Genomic DNA, 17,786 nt, shown 5'->3' with positions numbered 1-17,786 from the left:
TCAACGGGCACCCCTTGCAAATGAGGCAACCAAAAAAGATCAGCTGTCAATTTAATGGATGCCAGTCCTACATCTGTATAGATGTGAGTGTGTGTGTCTATGAATTCTCGCATTTTATGTAGAACCTTGTGTCATTCGATTTCGTTTGCTTAGATTATTTTGATATGCATCTCAGCATTTAATTCAATCTACCCTTTAAGATTACTTTAAGTAAAGGTGAAGGTGAAGTAACTTACTACGTGCATATAATGGATGATACCTAAAGTTAGAACTTCAAAAATGAATTTGAAAACAAGCTAAAATCGAATTTCTTATTGACAACAAGATGCACAATTTCATCCGCATTAAATACAAAAATGTGTAAGAGTTTCTATCCTCTTAGCCGAAAATAGATTTGAAAGGTATTTTTGGGTTCTCGGGTGCATAAGATTCGTTATAGTTCAAAGTTGTAGTGTTTCTTTCGCACATAATCCTCATTGTCAGTAGTTGACCAGGTGTAGCCGCCTCTTGTTCTCTGTTCTCTGTTCATTTCATGATTTGTATTGTACATACTTTTAATAATAAACTCGCCATGGGCGGCCTCAGGGTGCGTCCCGGTCGGAATCGGAGTCTGAGTCAGTTCATAATGCGCATGACAAATCGGGCAAATGGAGAAACGGTCAACAGATAAAAACCCAAAGATGAAAAACACAAATGCGAAAACACCTTTTGATGTGGGACTTAGAGAAGTGTGTGAGAGTTCTTTTTGCTTGGAAGAATTATGATTGAACCGAACTGGACAACGTAGGCTCCATTTTATGGAGGAAGTGCACAAGTGCAGGGTACGAGTATGCTATCATTATTTCATTTCAGTTCAGTTATGATTAAATGCGCGACGTTTTCCGTTATCAGCACATCAAAATTTTCGTGGAACAACAATAAACTGATAAGGCAACTCTCGAGGTGTTGCTCCCTAGGTGTGCGTGTGTGTTTTATATGGCCCGACAACCTGGTCGTCGCTTGCCAGTTTGTTAGTATTGCCAGACTTAATCTAATCAGCGAGTCGCTGGCGTAAACAAACAAAATACAAATAAAAATAAAAATAATAACAATGAGTGCAAGTTAAAAAAAGCCAGGCCGACGAAACAACTACTCGCCCTCGCTCTCGCCCTCGCCCTGAGCATAGATGTGGAAATACATACTCGAATTTTTCAACAATCATTTGTAAAACTGTTACAATTCGAGTATTTGTGCTGACTTGTTTGCGCTGTTCGTCGTTCAAGTTTTGTGCGATTTACTTGCGAGTAGCATTTAAAATTAATTCACTTAAATGCCAACTTGCCGATTTTCGGGTTTTGCCGTGCAGCACACACAGCAGCGAAAGAGGTCATTGATTTTATGGGCCTGCATTCTGCATTCAATGTATCTGCGCCTCCTCTCCTCACCTCCCTTTTCTGTTCGTCGCTACTATTATCACTCAAATCGCCCGCTGTGGTCAGCAGAATTTACAGACGTCGCCGTGTCGCGTCTTAAAAGTCAAAACAAGCGAATTTGTTTTGTCTGCTTGGCGACTTGACGAATTTATTCATCATTCTGACTAACTCAAAAGATGACCCAGCCAGCTACGTGATCTATTCGTGAGAATACATGACGATCTATTTACATACATAACCGAGTGGCAAGTGTATAGATCTCTCATTGAATCATTATTGACTCATACTACTTTGGATTAGCTTTGGATTACTTTTCAATCTCTTAATTCACGACGTGTTCATTGATTATCGAATAAATATTCTTGGTCGGGATCAAAAGAGTGTTTTTTTTACCTGTCACCCATTATATTATAACTTTGTGCCTGTAGAAAATTATATTCTTAATCAGCATCAATAGCCGAGGCGATATAGCCATCTGATCGGGTCTTAGTTGCTTTGGTTACCAACTAGGTATAATTTGTACTGTATATTTTAAGTGTGTACTATATCGACATTTCAATATTTTCGGAATATTTGTAGAATATCGTTGTATTCAATATAGGTAGCGGCTATGTCACAGTCGATCACACTGGGGCATAGATTTTTTACATGTCATATTTTATAAATACTCTTCGATCCCATAATAAATATATGTACATACTATGCTATACAGACAAGTTTCTTTTAAAAAATATTATACAGACAAGTTTCTTTTAAAAATATTCCCAATGGGGTACTAGACTGACTATCTTTGCAATAAAATTTCTTTCATGTTATAAGTGTTCATTTTGTAGAAGGGAAACGACCAAAGGCAATCGTAAAAGACCATAGAAGGCCTGTCAATAAAATAATCTAAATATCAACATAAATGCAAAATTATGTATTTTAAATTCTGGGAGAATCCCATGCCATTTACACAACTATAAACAAGAAAGATACACAAATCATATATATATATATCTTTATCAAATTCTATATGTTCGAATTTTTAAACTGTAAAGATCCTAGACTCAGCAATTTTCTAACTGTCTTGCCTTTATTTAATTTTGAGATTAATCAAAGATTAAGAGCTTTGTTTTATTGCTTTAGCCCTTCTGCGATTGCATGTGCTGACAGGAAGCTACATTTACATAACAACTGCCAGTATGTGTATCTGCGTATCTTGCAGATACATTTCACTTCACTTCACTTGCATCATCAGCAAATTCCATGCCATTTTAAGGCAGCACGGGCAATCCGTGGAGGGTTTTCCATTGCTTTGACAAACAACAGCAGCTGCCCGCGTATCCGTATCTGCATCTCTGAGTATCTGTCGGATGCAGAGCTGGCTCATTTCAGTCATTTTCACGCGCGCCCTCACATGTGTTGCACACACATTGGCGACATATCTGCAAGAAGACCTGTAACAGGATATGATCACACTCTGTGATAAATACAAAACGATATTCTTTTGATTTCTGGAACTTTTTGTCCTCATTATTCAGTACATCTTTGGGTGCAAATATGTATTGACTATTTTTAGCGAGTTGAATTTATGAGTGCTAGACCATCATTATATTTATATCATATAATCAACTGCTACTGATTTCAGTAATTCAGTAATTCAAATCTCATCTTAAACACATTATAGCAGACAAGCTTTTTTTAAAGAGATGAACTTAATATTTGGTATAATAATTAAATTCCTAATTCATAACAAGGACTCCACCAATTAATTTTTATATAATTGAAGTTTCTTGGTGATTTATTGAAATAGAAGACAAATTCTTTATTTCAGATTAGGTTTTAGATTAATGATCAGCAAAAAATATTCTTATGGACTTATGGAAATACCATAGAAACTCGAGTCACGAGTATTTCGGTGTCGAGCAGTCTCGATGAAAGCATTTTCACTTCTTACATTCCTCTCAGTGGATTTTCTATATGTGTACCACAGACAGCGCGACGGCAAGTTTATTAGACTGAAATAACAACAACAGTATGAACAATGGCCGACAACTGTTTGGGGGCCAGACAATGCGAAACGAACCATTGACAACGCTCATATAAAAGATATATTTATATGAATATGTATAATTGGATCTACTAGATGTCTTCACAGATGTATATTCTTGTCTCTCTATCTCTATCTCTCTCTCATTCTCGCTTCTTCGTTTTAGGAACTGAGTTTTTTGATATATTTGTGTACACAACGTAGCAGACGGTATATAGTATATATATCGGACTATGTTGCTGGCGCTGCACACGTCAGCAGAGCGCTTCGCAGCCATAAAAGGCGCGACAGCAGAATGTGTTTAATACCCTGCGCCTCTTTGACATAGGGTATTACAATATTGTCCAAATGCAAGCAGGTGGCGAGTGTCCAAGAAGATATAAATTATAAATGATTTGTGTTATTTTTGTTTCAGACTCAATGTACTTTTCTTTGTTTCAATGATGTTTATTTTTAACAATATTGTTAACCGAATCTGAATCTCAATGGTCATACACGTTTTACTCTCCTTAGAGTGAGGGTATTTACTTGTCGTACTTTTTAGACTAGATCACACTAAACTTGTTGATTCATAATAAGGTGACCAAAGCCAAATAAACGTGTACAAAATCAAATTTTATAATTTGACAGTCGCCGGCTTTCGCCAGGCTGTCTGTAGCAGCAACTGGTCGCTGTTGATTTGGTTGCTGTTGTTGTTGGTATCCAAAACGGCAGCAGCAACATGTTGCTGCTGTCAATGGCTGAGGGTAGCAGCAGCCAAAGCTAAAGCCACAGAAGCAGCAACATGGCCTAGACTTTTGTATGCCAGGCGTGTGCTGCACATAAATTTAATTGACATTTTGACGCGACTTGCATATTGGCCATTGGGCCACCCACACGAGCATAAACTTAGTATTCAAATTGGCCAAAAGGCTGCTGATTGATGGCAACTGTCAATTTCCTCCATTTCCTTTAATTTTATCATTGGCTTTAGCCTCTTTCCTGTAGCTTCTTCAGATATCTCTAACGAATTGCAGACGCCACTCTGGCAGACATTTCGACTTTATTTTTAAGTCTCCGCGGCGACGACTCAGTTTAAATATAAGTAAATGTTTATTTTTGTAGCGTGGAGCAAGCCAAATAGCATTTGCTATTTCATATGGCAGACGCATAAATTTAAAATTCTTTTTTTTGTGTTCTTTTTTGTCGATCGAAAAACAAAGACGACTTATTAGCATCGCATTTGTTTCATCTGCTTTGAGCTATAAAACAACACATCAAAGTAATACCGAAACGGGTTGCATCAACTCGAGAAGTATCTGCTGATCGGCAAAGCGAGTTTGTTGGAGTTCAGCACGTATAGGGTATCTGATGGTCGGGCTGCATTCGAATTTATATCGCAATGACGCTGTGGGGCAGGTTTGTGCAAAGACGGCTACTGTTGAATCGACAAGCAGCAGCAAAAGCAACAGCAACAATGATAGCTAATCATCACCATTATAATCATTATGACGCCTTCATTTTGCGATTTAGATATTCGAAGATTTGGCGATTCGCCGACTTAGCGACTTGGCGATTTGCATTTATCAACATCAGTCGTAATTTACTGTTGAAATTGCCATAAAAAAATCAAGCGAATTTATTTATTGTTGTATTTAAATTCGATTTTCAATCCCAAATAGGTCCAGAACCAGTTGCTATTTGATTTATACATTTAGTTTTTGTTTCGATTTCGATTTTAATTTTTTAATTGATTATTTTATTTGCAATTTGACTAATTGTTACTAAACTTATTTATTTCTCTTTTTATTACAGGTAAGTTTCGACATAAAAGGAAATATAAATCGAGTTTGTATACAATAACTACAACATTTTACACTGATCTGGCTTCAGAGATTTTCCATTTATTCATTATGAGCTCAGAATCTCCACAGCATCATTTTGGGTGGTCCACACTCATTGCAATTCCAGACCAGATGATTCAAAATATCTCATTTGTGTTTTTAATCATTTTGCGACTGCAATTAAAAACCATTAAGCCAAATCGGCGGGCACAGTCTGGCGGCGACCTCTCTAATTAAAGCTGATTGTGTTGATTTGAACGGGGCACATGCAAAATGCATATGCATCGAAAATAATTTTCACGACATCAATGTGCACTGTACGTAAATGCAATTGTTTTTAATTGCCAGCAAGAGCAGGACAAAAGGGGACAATGGGGTACAGAGAATGGCTCCCCATATACCAAAGCGTATATATGGATGCAGTTTTAAATCTGATAAACACACAAAATAAACGTTTTGTGTCCATCTATGACTATTTGGGTTATTGGCATTTCATTCATAACAACTCGAGGCAGTTTGTACAGACAACTCAGTCACATATATAGACGCGGTTCGGCATTAATTATAGCTATTTATAAGGAAAAATCATTTTAAAAGTTGTCATGCTCACAACACAAACAGAAAACAACAACAACAACCACACGTCAGAGGTTTAGCTTCGGAAATACAACTTTAGACGAGAAACGACAACAGCGTAAAGCAAAACTCGTTTACCTTCGCTGTCGTTCTTCTTTTCGATACCCTGTATCTAGTTAATGAAAATACGAGTGAATACACTTTCCGGCTCAAACTTTTTTTTTATAGAATTAATCAGTTCCTTTAGTAGAATTATATGTATTTATTTTACATATACAAAATGGTGCTTGAACTCAATCAGTTCGGATTGCAGAGTATGTTTAAGCCAAGCATACACTTCAAAATCCTCTATGTTACATTTTTTTTCTTTTAAGAAAAACAGTCAATTTCGTTTTAGTCATAAGCATTGTTTAAAGTCCAATGATTAATTTGTTCGCATCAAGATGGGGAACACAGAAGAGATCTTCAAGCCGAATGCCTTTTACACTCTACAATCGCGAATTAGATAATTAATACATATCTCAGTTCAGTAGCTGTTCGATTAATTTTCTTGCGTTTATCGACTAGGTTATTTATCGAATATCGTCACAGCTTGACTACACAAAACCACCAAAAAAAAAAAACAGATGCTTAATTAAAGCTATAAACTTTGGACAATGGCATCTGGTCGCAGCAATTTGCATTTTATTCGTTGCTGCTGAGGGCGTATGCAAAAAACAAATTCAAAATAAATACAAAAAGAAGCGATTAATTACTATTGATTTACGGGGCGTATGCTTGATTTATGTATACAAATAAATACATATACGCGCTAGCGTTTGTTCAAGACGTAAGATTAAAAATAAAAAAGCAGCGGGCGTTTCTATTTATGTTATGTACAAGTGAACGCTGACAAAAATAAGTAACTGGAGATAATGAAGTATTTATATTGATGATGAAGATAATGATAAAAGCACAACTGATGACGACTTCGTGTCCATCCCCAGTCTTGTTGCAACTTGCAAGTTCAGAGCAGCCGCCAAATTTTCACTTGTGTTTTACCGTCTTCCTCTGTTGCTGTTGTAATTTATGCAGCTCTCTATGTTTTCGAGCATTTCAATCAGCTAACAAACTGGTATGTGTACCTTTATATGTACATATAGCAAACGCTATTCTTTTGAACCCGGATGTGTGTAGTACAGAGACGTGGCAAAAGGGAGGCTAAATATAAGTCAGATTTGGATATGTCAATCGTTTAATGTAAATCGAAATGAGAATGAATGAAGAGTCTACGTTTTATACTTGTTTCCCAGAGGGTAGAAGGGTATTATAACTTTGTGCCTTCAGGCAGAAGGAGATATCTTCGATCAGCGATTTTTGGTATATACGATAATGAATTCAGTATTTTTGATTCCTGAAATTTTGGTTGCGATCAGATAAGAATTATAGAAGAATAAAGAAGAAGGCTCCTGTATGTCTGGTATATTTTGTACTCTAAGGAATGTAGTACTATATCGATATATTTAGTATATTTGTGGAATATTTTCGGTATATTTGTAGAATATGGTTTTATTTTATTGAGCACACTTGACTGTAGCTTTCTTACTTGTTACACTTTCTTTTTCTCTGAAAATTGAATAATATTAAAACTGTGAATCGAAATCATTTGGCACTTTGTCAAGATTTGAGTTATGGTAAATGGATGTTTACTGTTCACATCCCCTTTTGGGGCTAACTACGCCCCCGTGCTGAGCCGTTGGCATCTAATGCGAATTCCGTTTAAGCCTTATGTATGTATGTAGATTAGATTATGTATGCTGATTATGCGCAGGGTTGGACACTCGACAGTCAATTTTGAAGCCAGCCAATATGTGACTCGAGTCGCGTGGGTGTTGTTGTTGCTTGTGCTGCTGCTGCTGCTGTTCGTAGTTGATGGCTGATGGTTGTGGTTACCTTCTGCTTTGCATGTGAAACGAGTTTCTTAAAAATACTCGAATGCCCAGAGCAGACAGAGACGGAGACAGAGATCGAGACGCCCTTGTTTCACAGCAGCATCCGGCGGCGGCAAAGCCCACGCAGCAAACAGTTCCCTAGCAGTCCCTAACAGCTCTCACTGTGTCTCTGTTGTATTCACACTCTCTCACCGAATCTTTGTCTCTTGCTCTCTTTCGTACTCTTTTGGTTATTGAGCCCACGCGCCAGCAGCTGGACGCGTTTTTCATAGCTCAACTGCCGCTTGGGCGTTATTTGATTTAATTAAAAATATGCGACACTTAATTAAAACGCATGCAGACGCTTTTAAGATTTTGCAACTGCCGCAGTCGGATTCGCTGAATGAATGGCGCACTCACGACTGACACATGCAGCCAGTCTAGTACAAGTAAAGTTTTATTAAGAATTTTGACAGCGTTTTGATTAAGAGGCAGCCGCAAGGCAATCACTGTCTTACCAACAGCAGCAACAGCAGCAGCAGCACTTGGCCAACGAAAACGCCCACGACAAACAGTCTTCCAAGTAGTTTTATTAGAAATAACTGGTTGGCATTTCCACAGACTTGCTAAATAAAACGTAGTGTGCATATGTGTAGTATATTAACTATCTTGGAGTCTGAGAGAAAACAAAAAGCCAATCATGCACTTTACAGCTGCTTAACAGCCAAGAAAACATGTTTCAGCATTTACTGCGTTTGTTGTTTCTGTTGCTTTTGTTTGTATTGCCGGTGACACGTTTTGAAAGTCAATTAAACGCCTGTAATATGCATTTATGCAAATCAACCGCATTGGAATGCAAAACACAATTGCCAATAGCATAAGCTCAGCTTCTATTCACTAACAAGTCGGAGCAGTGACTTAACAGATCGTTTACAAGAATGCGTCTTGACATTAACACTTCAGAAATATTTTTATACCTGTTCTATGTTTCATTTAACGCATTCATTTAATGCATTTAATGAGCATCCACAGAATTCAGTTCAAGTCCGTTAAGTTCACTGGATCTTTCAGTTACCTATTACCATTACCACATGAAATTAAATGTTGTTTGCAGATTGATTGAGCTCAAGCCGCACAACCAGTTTTTGAAGTGTTAATTTTAACACGTCAGAACTCTCTATGTTTGAATATCGTTAAATGTTTATTCCTCAAACTTGAGTAGCACTTTAGTAAATTTTATTAGACATTAGCATGCAAGAATAGCGATAACAACTCTTGCCAATTATCGCAGGGAAGGGAACAAAGTCTAAGCAAAGTCTTAGGGGAAGTTCAGCTATGGGAAAAACGTAAAATCATGCTCTGCAAAAGCTTTTATTTGCGAAAAATATTTTTATTGCATACAATTTGAGATTGAACCTGTTGACCAAAAACCAATTGATCTTGATAATCAGCTAAAAGCAACTTTCATCTTACCCGGCTTTGATTACAGTTTCAGTTTTAAAGTTCTAAACTCATCTGTTGATACTAAGATAAAGAATTTAAGAAAAACGTTTGTATGGCAAAAAACGTGTCTCAGTTGCTTTGGCTGGCAATCCGATATATTTTGTACTCTATATTTTTAGTTTAGTACAATTATGATATACCAAATATAGGCTTTGGTATATTTTTGTATTTTTGCTGTACATTTTTGATATAATGTAAGAAAGCGGGTATCTCACAGTCAAGCCCTCTTACTTGTTTTAACTGGCACTTCTATTGAGTCAAGCTCATTCTTTGCTCTTCGCTAGATCTTGATGTGTAAATATGGCGATGATTTTCCTGTACTTTTAAAGTACACATATAATGTAATACCTCATCCAGTGTACAATTTTATTTGTTAGGAATGATCAATTCAAAGAATTCGTCTAAATCAGACTTTAATAAATGCAATCACTAAACTGTAATTAGTTGTACTCTCGAGGCTTTCAATTCACTTACTAGCAGCAGCTGCAGCTGTGAAGATTGCTGTTTGCCGTTTGGCGGTTGGCGTTGGGGGTTGGCCATGTTTACAGCGTGAATCAGCTAACGATTTCCGCTGCCAACGCGCATCTCCACACCACACCAAACAAAACAACACTTCACATCACATCACATGGTCGTGATGTAGTTTCAGAGTAGGTGCACTTTTCCACAAGCTGCGATAGCTGATTTTGCATTTACATTTCGTTTGCATTCGCATTCAAGCGTTCATCATATTTCCTCGCTCGCTCACTCGCTGTCTCTTTCTCGCTCTTTGAGGCGTGGGTTGCAGTCGTGTCGTAAACATTATGTCAGATGGCCGCCCAATCTATAAATACTCCCACAACATTGGGCGACACTCGCAACAGCTTCACAGCGCTCCAGCCGAAATGCGTGGCATGCCACACTCTAGGCACATCCGCCATGCTTGCTCCGTGCGTCGCCTTCTTCGGAAATGTTTGCCAAATGCCATAAGACTCGTGCTGCATAGAAACATATGTACGTGCTGGCTGGCTGACTGGCTGGCTGGCTGGCAGGTCATGTGCTACCTAAAGATATACAAATCGGGCTACTCTCTTCACCTACATACGAGAGAATGCGTATGTGTTTGTGCAATTCGAGTGTGTGTGTATTTATCTGATAGATACATACGTATTCATAGTAAGCTCGCTGACGTTGGCCCACTCGGAGGTGAGCTCATCAATGGCATCAACAGAATCAACAATAGCAACAGCTGCTACATCTGCGACTGTCTCTGTCCCTGTCCCTGTCTCTGCTTCTGTCTCTGCTTCTGTCTCTAACTCATCTTGTGCTTTTGCCTGTTGCCAAAATGTTTACAGCAAACACAAGTACATCAACCATCGCACAGAGTTAATGCCAGCATGAAACTGTTTGCAATACGCCAAAGATTAAATACTTTATTCTCGTAGAATAGATTGATGGTCACAGTCAATTGAATTTTGCTTATAAATGATAAAGATTAATGGGGAATGAGTTGCCATTTTTATCACTTCGATGTGTCTTTTAGGTGGGTGCATTGTCAAATATTTTCGCTCGATTATATTATATGTTATGGATCCTATAAAACAACTTGTCAGACTGGCGATAGGGTGACTATATGTATTCCTGCAAAATTAAAAATGTTTAGCTATATAACTATAATACATTAAAATATTTTATTAAATTTAGTTTATTCTTTATGTAATAAACGTTAAATTGGTATGATATATTAAGCAGTTGCTTTTTAGTAGTATATGTTAAACGGTAGAATTTTTTAAAGTGGTGTTTATTTTAATTTCCCAGCTGTATAAAATATTTAATAATTGCTAATTATAATGCTTTACGAGTATTTACTGAATACTGCCTAATGCAAGCAATAATTTTAGTAATTTTTTGTTGTTAGTTGCATATTTTTCAAGTCCTTAACGAAATATGAAATGTGATTTCTGTAGCGCGTGCAGTTGGCGCCAAGTTGGAGCCGCTCAGCATCATGAAAGGCCCGACTCATGGCCGAAACAGGTAGCAAAATATGTTGAGAGGACGGGAACTGGAGAGAGACCGGGTCTGGGTCCAGAGATGGGCGCAACAAATTGGCGTCTTTTCATAATTTGGTTTCCCTTTTATCTTCGGTTTTATCATAAGAACGGTATAAAATTTATAATTTGTCTGGTTGCCGTGTTGACGACGCGACTGAGATGGAAGTAGAGGACAAGCCGAAGAGGCTACTGTGCTACGTAGGAACAGTCTCAGTTGATGCACAGGTATTGGCTGTTGCCAATATCGACAGCAAAATGAATGAATAAAAAAGGCATATCATCTACTTGTCATTGTCGACAGTTTGCAGTCACGTTTTGCGTTGCCAAATCACTCGCCAACAACTAGCAAAAGTTGAACCAACAAACTGCAACAACAGCTGAGAAGAGATCTAAAACAACAACAACAACAGCAATTTTCGCTGCTATTAAAGTGTAATTAAATTATTATCTCGCCATTGCGCCCATTGCATTCGATGGTGGGGTGTGGCCCAAAATGCAAACAACATCCGCCAATTTGTGATTTTTGTCGTTACAAAAATCGAACCACATTCATACTTACATGTGTGTAAGTGCTCTGAATTTCCTCTCACTCTTTCATTGAGCTGCTCGACTGTCAGACACCCTGCAATAAGCTACATATTTTTAGGAAATTTGCTTAATTGCCTAAAGTCACCCAAAGGCGTTTGTTGCCGTTGGATTTATGCAACAACTGTTTATTTATTAATCCAATAGCAATCGCCAATCTAACCCAATGTCAACAAAGAGAACTAAACCAAACAATTCTCAAGTTAAAGCAAAGTTTCGAGTTGCTTTCCTATCAACAATTGAGCCTTGTGAACCAGTTATTTTATCCAAATATCCAACTAATGACACAAGCTGAAAGCAAGGCCCAAAAGTTTAATTTCTAGTTGTATTGTTCAGTTCTAAATTAATGAGCAAATTCGTTGATAACTATCTTCCTTACACAAATTACAAATTAATCAATTTCTCCAGATGGATTAATCTGTTGCCAACAGCGAGGCAGCTGGTGTCATTGTGGAATAGTTGGTCGAACAAATTGAGCTGCTTCTTGGAAGAGACAGCCGTATTATTTACCTCAGCAACTCATGACACACATCCGCCTAGCGTTGTAAATCTTCTGGCAAATACTCGTATGTTCGTACAGTATTTTATGGCTTATAAATAGCCGCATTAATCGGTCTCGTTTGCGTTATAAGAATGTCTAAAAATATGTTAAATAGCCTGTGCTTTGCCGTGTGGGCTGAACAGGCAGCAGTGAGGGGAATCCGAAAGCAAACAACAGGCAAAGCAACCTGCAGCTTGCAGCTTGCAGCTCGAGTATATAAAATTATTGCACATTTTGCACAAGCACTTAAGTGATTTTTATGAATGAACAGCGAATGCAGCTATTGAGGAGCTGCTACACAATGCTGGCAGTGAGTGCTAGCGGGCGGGTGCATAGATCAGCCATGGGAACGACTCAATGGCTTGCTAACGGCGGTTGCTGGCTTCTCTTAAGTGTCAGTTACTGCAGCCATGCGAAATGTGGCCATAAAAACGCACCAAGCTCAGACACAGACATAGACGCAGACGCAGACGCCCACAAAGCACAGCAACAACAACGGGCAGAACCTGTAAGAAGCTAAACCGTTAAGCAGTTGTAGCCATAAATCGCCAGCCCATTGGCTCGGTTGACCACCAAGCAGAGCTGGAATTGAAGTTGCAGTTGAAGCTGCAGCCGGCGAAGCTGTCACTTGAGCACACACTGAAGCTCAGTCTCAGCTTAGCTGGTTGCCTGTAATTTGTTACTTAGTTGCTTAGTTACCAAGTTAGCTCCTCAGTTGAGTTGGCTGCTTGGCTTGGCGAGTAAATGGCGTGTAGCGGCGACCTGAATCAATTGCTCGAATTACCGTTATCGGTCAGCCCAGCTCCACACCCCAAACCCCAATCCCCAGCCACCGGCCATCGCTCAGTAGAGCTTTGTCTTCATGCTCAGTCGCATTTCATGCACGCGCGCGTTTGGCGAGCGTTTTTAACCGCACACAGTTTGGCTTCTAATTGAATTGTTCAAGCTAATTATAATTATTGGCATAAACGTGCATGCAACAAGCGATTGATATCCTTCAATGTAAATGCGAATGGGTGTTATATCCAAAAAGAACCAAAACGCTATTCCAATCTTTCGAATATGGACATTGAATTTGCTAGTTCAATTAAATTATTTATTAAATACAAACTTGATCTAAATGGATTTTTTTTGTAAATCTCTTGTTATGGTACTTTAGTGCTGTATTGCTTCAACTACTTGTTGGCATATATGAAAATTTATATATATTATATTAATAAGTCAACAATAATAGTTCTGTTCTTTACCATATTGAATGATTCTATTGGACAAAACCTTCGTTTCTAAGACAAAGTTGTATATATTAACTTCACTTTAAAGATAAAAACACAAATTTATTTCATGCTTTTCCTTGCACCTATTCTCCAGTAGGGGAGCTAGAGCCATTATACGATGCTTCACCTCACACATTTATTATTATTAGGTTGTTAGTAAAGCCGTGCCATATGTGAAATATATTTAATTTGAAATATACTTAACTGTACCTAAAACTCAACTCGAACTCATTAAACTATTTTCCAATTTCAGCACGCTCTCTGCGCTGCTACTGCGATGGAAGCTGTCCGAACAATGCCAGCAACGGCACCTGCGAAACACGACCTGGAGGCAGTTGCTTCAGTGCCGTCGAGGAGGTGTACGACGAATCGACAGGACTCTACGAGGAGGAGCGCACTTACGGATGCATGCCGCCAGAGGAGAATGGTGGTTTACTAATGGTAATGCTCTCATCATTTCTGCTTTCGATTGTCATAATCATTCCCCTTTCCATTTGCTTACAGTGCAAAGTAGCCTCAGTGCCTCACATTCATGGCAAGAACATTGTCTGCTGCGAGGGCGAAGACTTCTGCAATCGCGACCTGCAACCCGCCTACACACCCAAGCTGACCACTCCGGCACCGGAGCTGCCAGTGAGCAGTGAATCGGTGCATACGCTAGCACTCTTTGCCTCCATCATTGTCTGCATGTCCGTCTTTATAGTTGTGGTGTTTATCATGTGCCTCATCTATAAGCGCCGCGAGAAATCGCGAAAGCAACCGCGCCTGATCAACTCGATGTGCAACTCACAGCTGTCCCCTTTGTCGCAGCTGGTGGAGCAGAGTTCGGGCTCGGGCTCAGGACTACCTCTGCTCGTACAGAGAACGATTGCCAAGCAGATTCAAATGGTGCGTCTGGTGGGCAAAGGACGCTACGGCGAGGTGTGGCTGGCCAAGTGGCGCGACGAGCGTGTTGCGGTCAAGACCTTCTTCACTACCGAGGAGGCGTCGTGGTTCCGTGAAACGGAAATCTATCAAACCGTTCTCATGCGTCACGAGAACATCTTGGGCTTCATAGCCGCCGACATCAAGGGCAACGGTAGCTGGACGCAAATGCTGCTTATCACTGACTACCACGAGGTGGGCAGTCTACACGATTATCTGTCCACGTCGGTGATCACTCCACAGAAACTGCAGCTGCTTGCCTACTCACTGGCCTCGGGACTGGCCCATCTGCACGACGAGATCTTTGGCACACCTGGCAAACCAGCCATCGCGCATAGGGATATCAAGAGCAAGAATATCCTGGTGAAGCGGAATGGCCAATGCGCCATTGCGGACTTCGGACTCGCAGTCAAATACATCTCGGAGCTCGATGAGATTCACATTGCCCAGAACACACGCGTTGGCACACGACGCTACATGGCCCCCGAGGTGCTTAGCCAGGCACTAAATCCGCAACAATTTGAGGAGTTCAAGCGCGCCGACATGTACTCTGTTGGCCTTGTGCTGTGGGAGATGGCGCGTCGCTGCTATACGCCCATTTCGAACACAAAGACGACAACGTGCGAGGACTACGCGCTGCCCTACCACGATGTTGTCCCCTCGGATCCGACCTTCGATGACATGCACGCCGTGGTGTGCGTGAAGGGCTTCCGGCCGCCAATACCAGCGCGTTGGCAAGAGGATGATGTGCTCGCCACAGTCAGCAAAATTATGCAAGAGTGCTGGCATCCCAATCCCACGGTGCGACTCACTGCGCTTCGTGTGAAGAAAACACTCGGTCGACTTGAGACGGACTGCCTCATCGATGTGCCCATGAAGATTGTCTAAGCTGCAGTCCAGTCCAAAATCATCAACTGTTTACTGACACATGTTAGTCGATTCTAGTACCCATATGTGTAGTACCCATAGACTGTAGTTCCCTTAGTTTAAGTGGGTTTGACCTAAGTTTCATTTACATATACATCTTCGCCGAATATTTTCTGTTCCATTGTCTGTTCATTTGACATAACTTGATTTTTTGCATATCAATTATGTTTTCATTGTGATTTCTATTTTTCAATGAAGAAATTTGTTTATCATATTTGAAATAGAGTTAGTTATAGTCTCTTGCATGAGTTCTTAGAGAAGTACTACACTTTGTGCCTAGTAATAAGCTTAAGCGCAGTACTGATTGTATGTTCATTGGTTAAAAAAATGCTTTAACTATTTGGGAAATATCATTTGATATAGTTGTATACACATAATACTTACAATGTACATACATGCAATTCTGATCGAAGATGAAGCTTAACTATTTAATTGACTTTCTGTGCCAGCCTTATTCGTATGCTTCTAAAGTGTACTCGTTACCGTTACTATTACTATAACTTTTACTATTACTGAAGACCATCACTCAACGATTTATTGTCACATACAGTCGCTGAGGGGAAAGAATGTATGCAACATTTGTAAACTCGATGGAGAACTACAATTTTTCTTCAGTGCCTGCATTTGCTACATCGTGTGAAATAGATAGACCAAGTTATTCTTGTATATTATTAAGCAATCAAGTTGCAACTTGTTGCCTTCAAGCAAGATAATGCTGCCTTATGTAAAATCCACTGAATAGTTTTTAAGACATATACAAAAATGAACTATTATATTATATTCTACACATATTTCTATGTATATGTAAAGACGAAAGCTGGCAAATCATTTTGTCCAATATTTCACATACTTAGTTGTATTAAATTTAATTTCAATAATTTTAAGTACTCTAAGGATAAGCTTAACTCCCTTCCTCATCATTTTGCTAACGATTCACAAGATTATATATTTTTTTTATGCCAACTGCTTGGCACAAGTTAACTCATTTGCATATCATTTTGCTTGTTTCCTGTTTTGTTTGTATATATAGACAAATAGTAATTGATTATAGGCAAGTAACTATATATGCGTAGTATATAGATTATATATTGTCGTTTTGAGCGATCTTGTAAATAATCTAGATGTGTCTTCTGATATGGTATGACAAAAACACGTTCTTAAACTTAACTCTTAGACTTACGCTTGAATTTAATTTTAAGTCTAGACTTAGCATCAACTATATGGAAATGTAATTATTATTAATTGAATTTGATTTAATTTGATTTGATTTCACTGTATGCTTAAGTAACCCACAACAACTAAAGTTTGATTTAAAGCGTTTAGTTAATTTATTTAATAATAATAAAAAAAACTATTATCATTAAAAAAAAAGCCAAATTTTACACACACTCTTTTCCGCGAGCCTCTCTCCGTCGCCTCTTTACAGCTCTCTCTCTCGTTCTGCCTATCTGGGAATATGTTTTAATCACCCGTCATCATTTCCATGAACTCTGAAAATTATATTGGTTTAAGAGAGTTACAGCTGGCTGTTGTTATGGTTGATAAAACCTACCGTCAAAGTCAACGGTGCCGGAACCATCAGTATCGATTTCCGCAATGATGCCATCAAGATCACTGGAAGACAGCTTATCGTCGAGAGCGGCGAGAATCTCTTTGAGTGTGGATGTTGTTATGTAACCATTGCCCTCGCGATCGTATAGACGAAAAGCCTCCTTCAGCTCTTTTTGTATGGCCTCGGCATCTTCCTCTTCCAGGAAATGGGCAGCAATATTACAGAAGCCATCAAAGTTAACTTTGCCTGTATCCTCGGGATCATTCTCATCGATCAGATCCTGCAACTCGCTCTCCTCGAACATCTGACCCATGCTGTTCAAGATGGTCTTCAGTCGCAGTGTCTCAATAAAGCCCGTCTTTTGGGTGTCGAACATTTGGAATGCCTTCCGCATGATGTCCATTTTCTCATCGTCCTCCTATAATGTTATAGACACACAAATGTATAGTACGTCCGTGTGATTCCATATGATAGCATATGATATAATACCCGATGCCATAGGCGATGCGTACCATGATTCCGTTTCTGTTGTGTTCGAGTGCGCGCTGCGATTATGAATGCGGTATGCGAAATGGCCGAGCAAGTGCTTGGCCAAGTGCTGAGGTTGCCTGTCGACGAGTTTCTGCGTTGGACCGCGAGCACCCACTAATCCAATCGTCTGGCCAAGATCATTATTTATAAACAACAAAATCCGCTT

General features: G+C 39.2%; 3 protein-coding genes across 4 annotated transcripts in view; 2 read left to right on the top strand and 1 right to left on the bottom strand.

Annotated features, from left to right (window-relative positions):
* The window catches only part of LOC117564575 (bone morphogenetic protein receptor type-1B), a 54,369-nt gene extending 37,528 nt beyond the window's left edge, over positions 1-16,841 (top strand). Inside the window, exons 3-4 of one of the 2 annotated variants that reach the window (XM_034243416.2) lie at positions 13,940-14,127; positions 14,191-16,841. In XM_034243416.2, the coding sequence (XP_034099307.1) occupies positions 13,940-14,127; positions 14,191-15,498 (1,496 nt within the window). In that variant the 3' untranslated portion in view covers positions 15,499-16,841. The remainder of the gene's footprint in view (positions 1-13,939; positions 14,128-14,190) is intronic. The other variant, XM_034243417.2, reaches the window with a different exon arrangement.
* Positions 1-17,786, top strand: part of LOC117563489 (protein spaetzle 4) — a 165,102-nt gene that overhangs the window by 79,929 nt on the left and 67,387 nt on the right. The window lies entirely within an intron of this gene.
* LOC117564583 (troponin C) lies at positions 16,841-17,763 on the bottom strand. Its single transcript, XM_034243424.2, has 3 exons — positions 17,602-17,763; positions 17,090-17,507; positions 16,841-17,027 (listed from the first exon to the last, which is right to left on the bottom strand). Exons 1-3 carry the CDS (start codon positions 17,602-17,604, stop codon positions 16,999-17,001), a joined length of 450 nt encoding a protein of 149 aa, XP_034099315.1. The 5' UTR covers positions 17,605-17,763; the 3' UTR covers positions 16,841-16,998.

The sequence above is a fragment of the Drosophila albomicans genome, chromosome 2L (genome assembly GCF_009650485.2).
Source record: "Drosophila albomicans strain 15112-1751.03 chromosome 2L, ASM965048v2, whole genome shotgun sequence".
Taxonomy (NCBI): domain Eukaryota; kingdom Metazoa; phylum Arthropoda; class Insecta; order Diptera; family Drosophilidae; genus Drosophila; species Drosophila albomicans.
The sequence above is the reverse complement of the archived record's forward strand: the minus strand, read 5'-3'. Positions and strand labels throughout refer to the sequence as shown.

Excerpts from the sequence above, each read along its gene's own strand:
- LOC117564583 (XM_034243424.2), bottom strand. Across the intron at positions 17,028-17,089 it reads CGGCACCGTTGACTTTGACG|AGTTCATGGAAATGATGACG; the intron begins GTAGGTTTTATC and ends TATAATTTTCAG.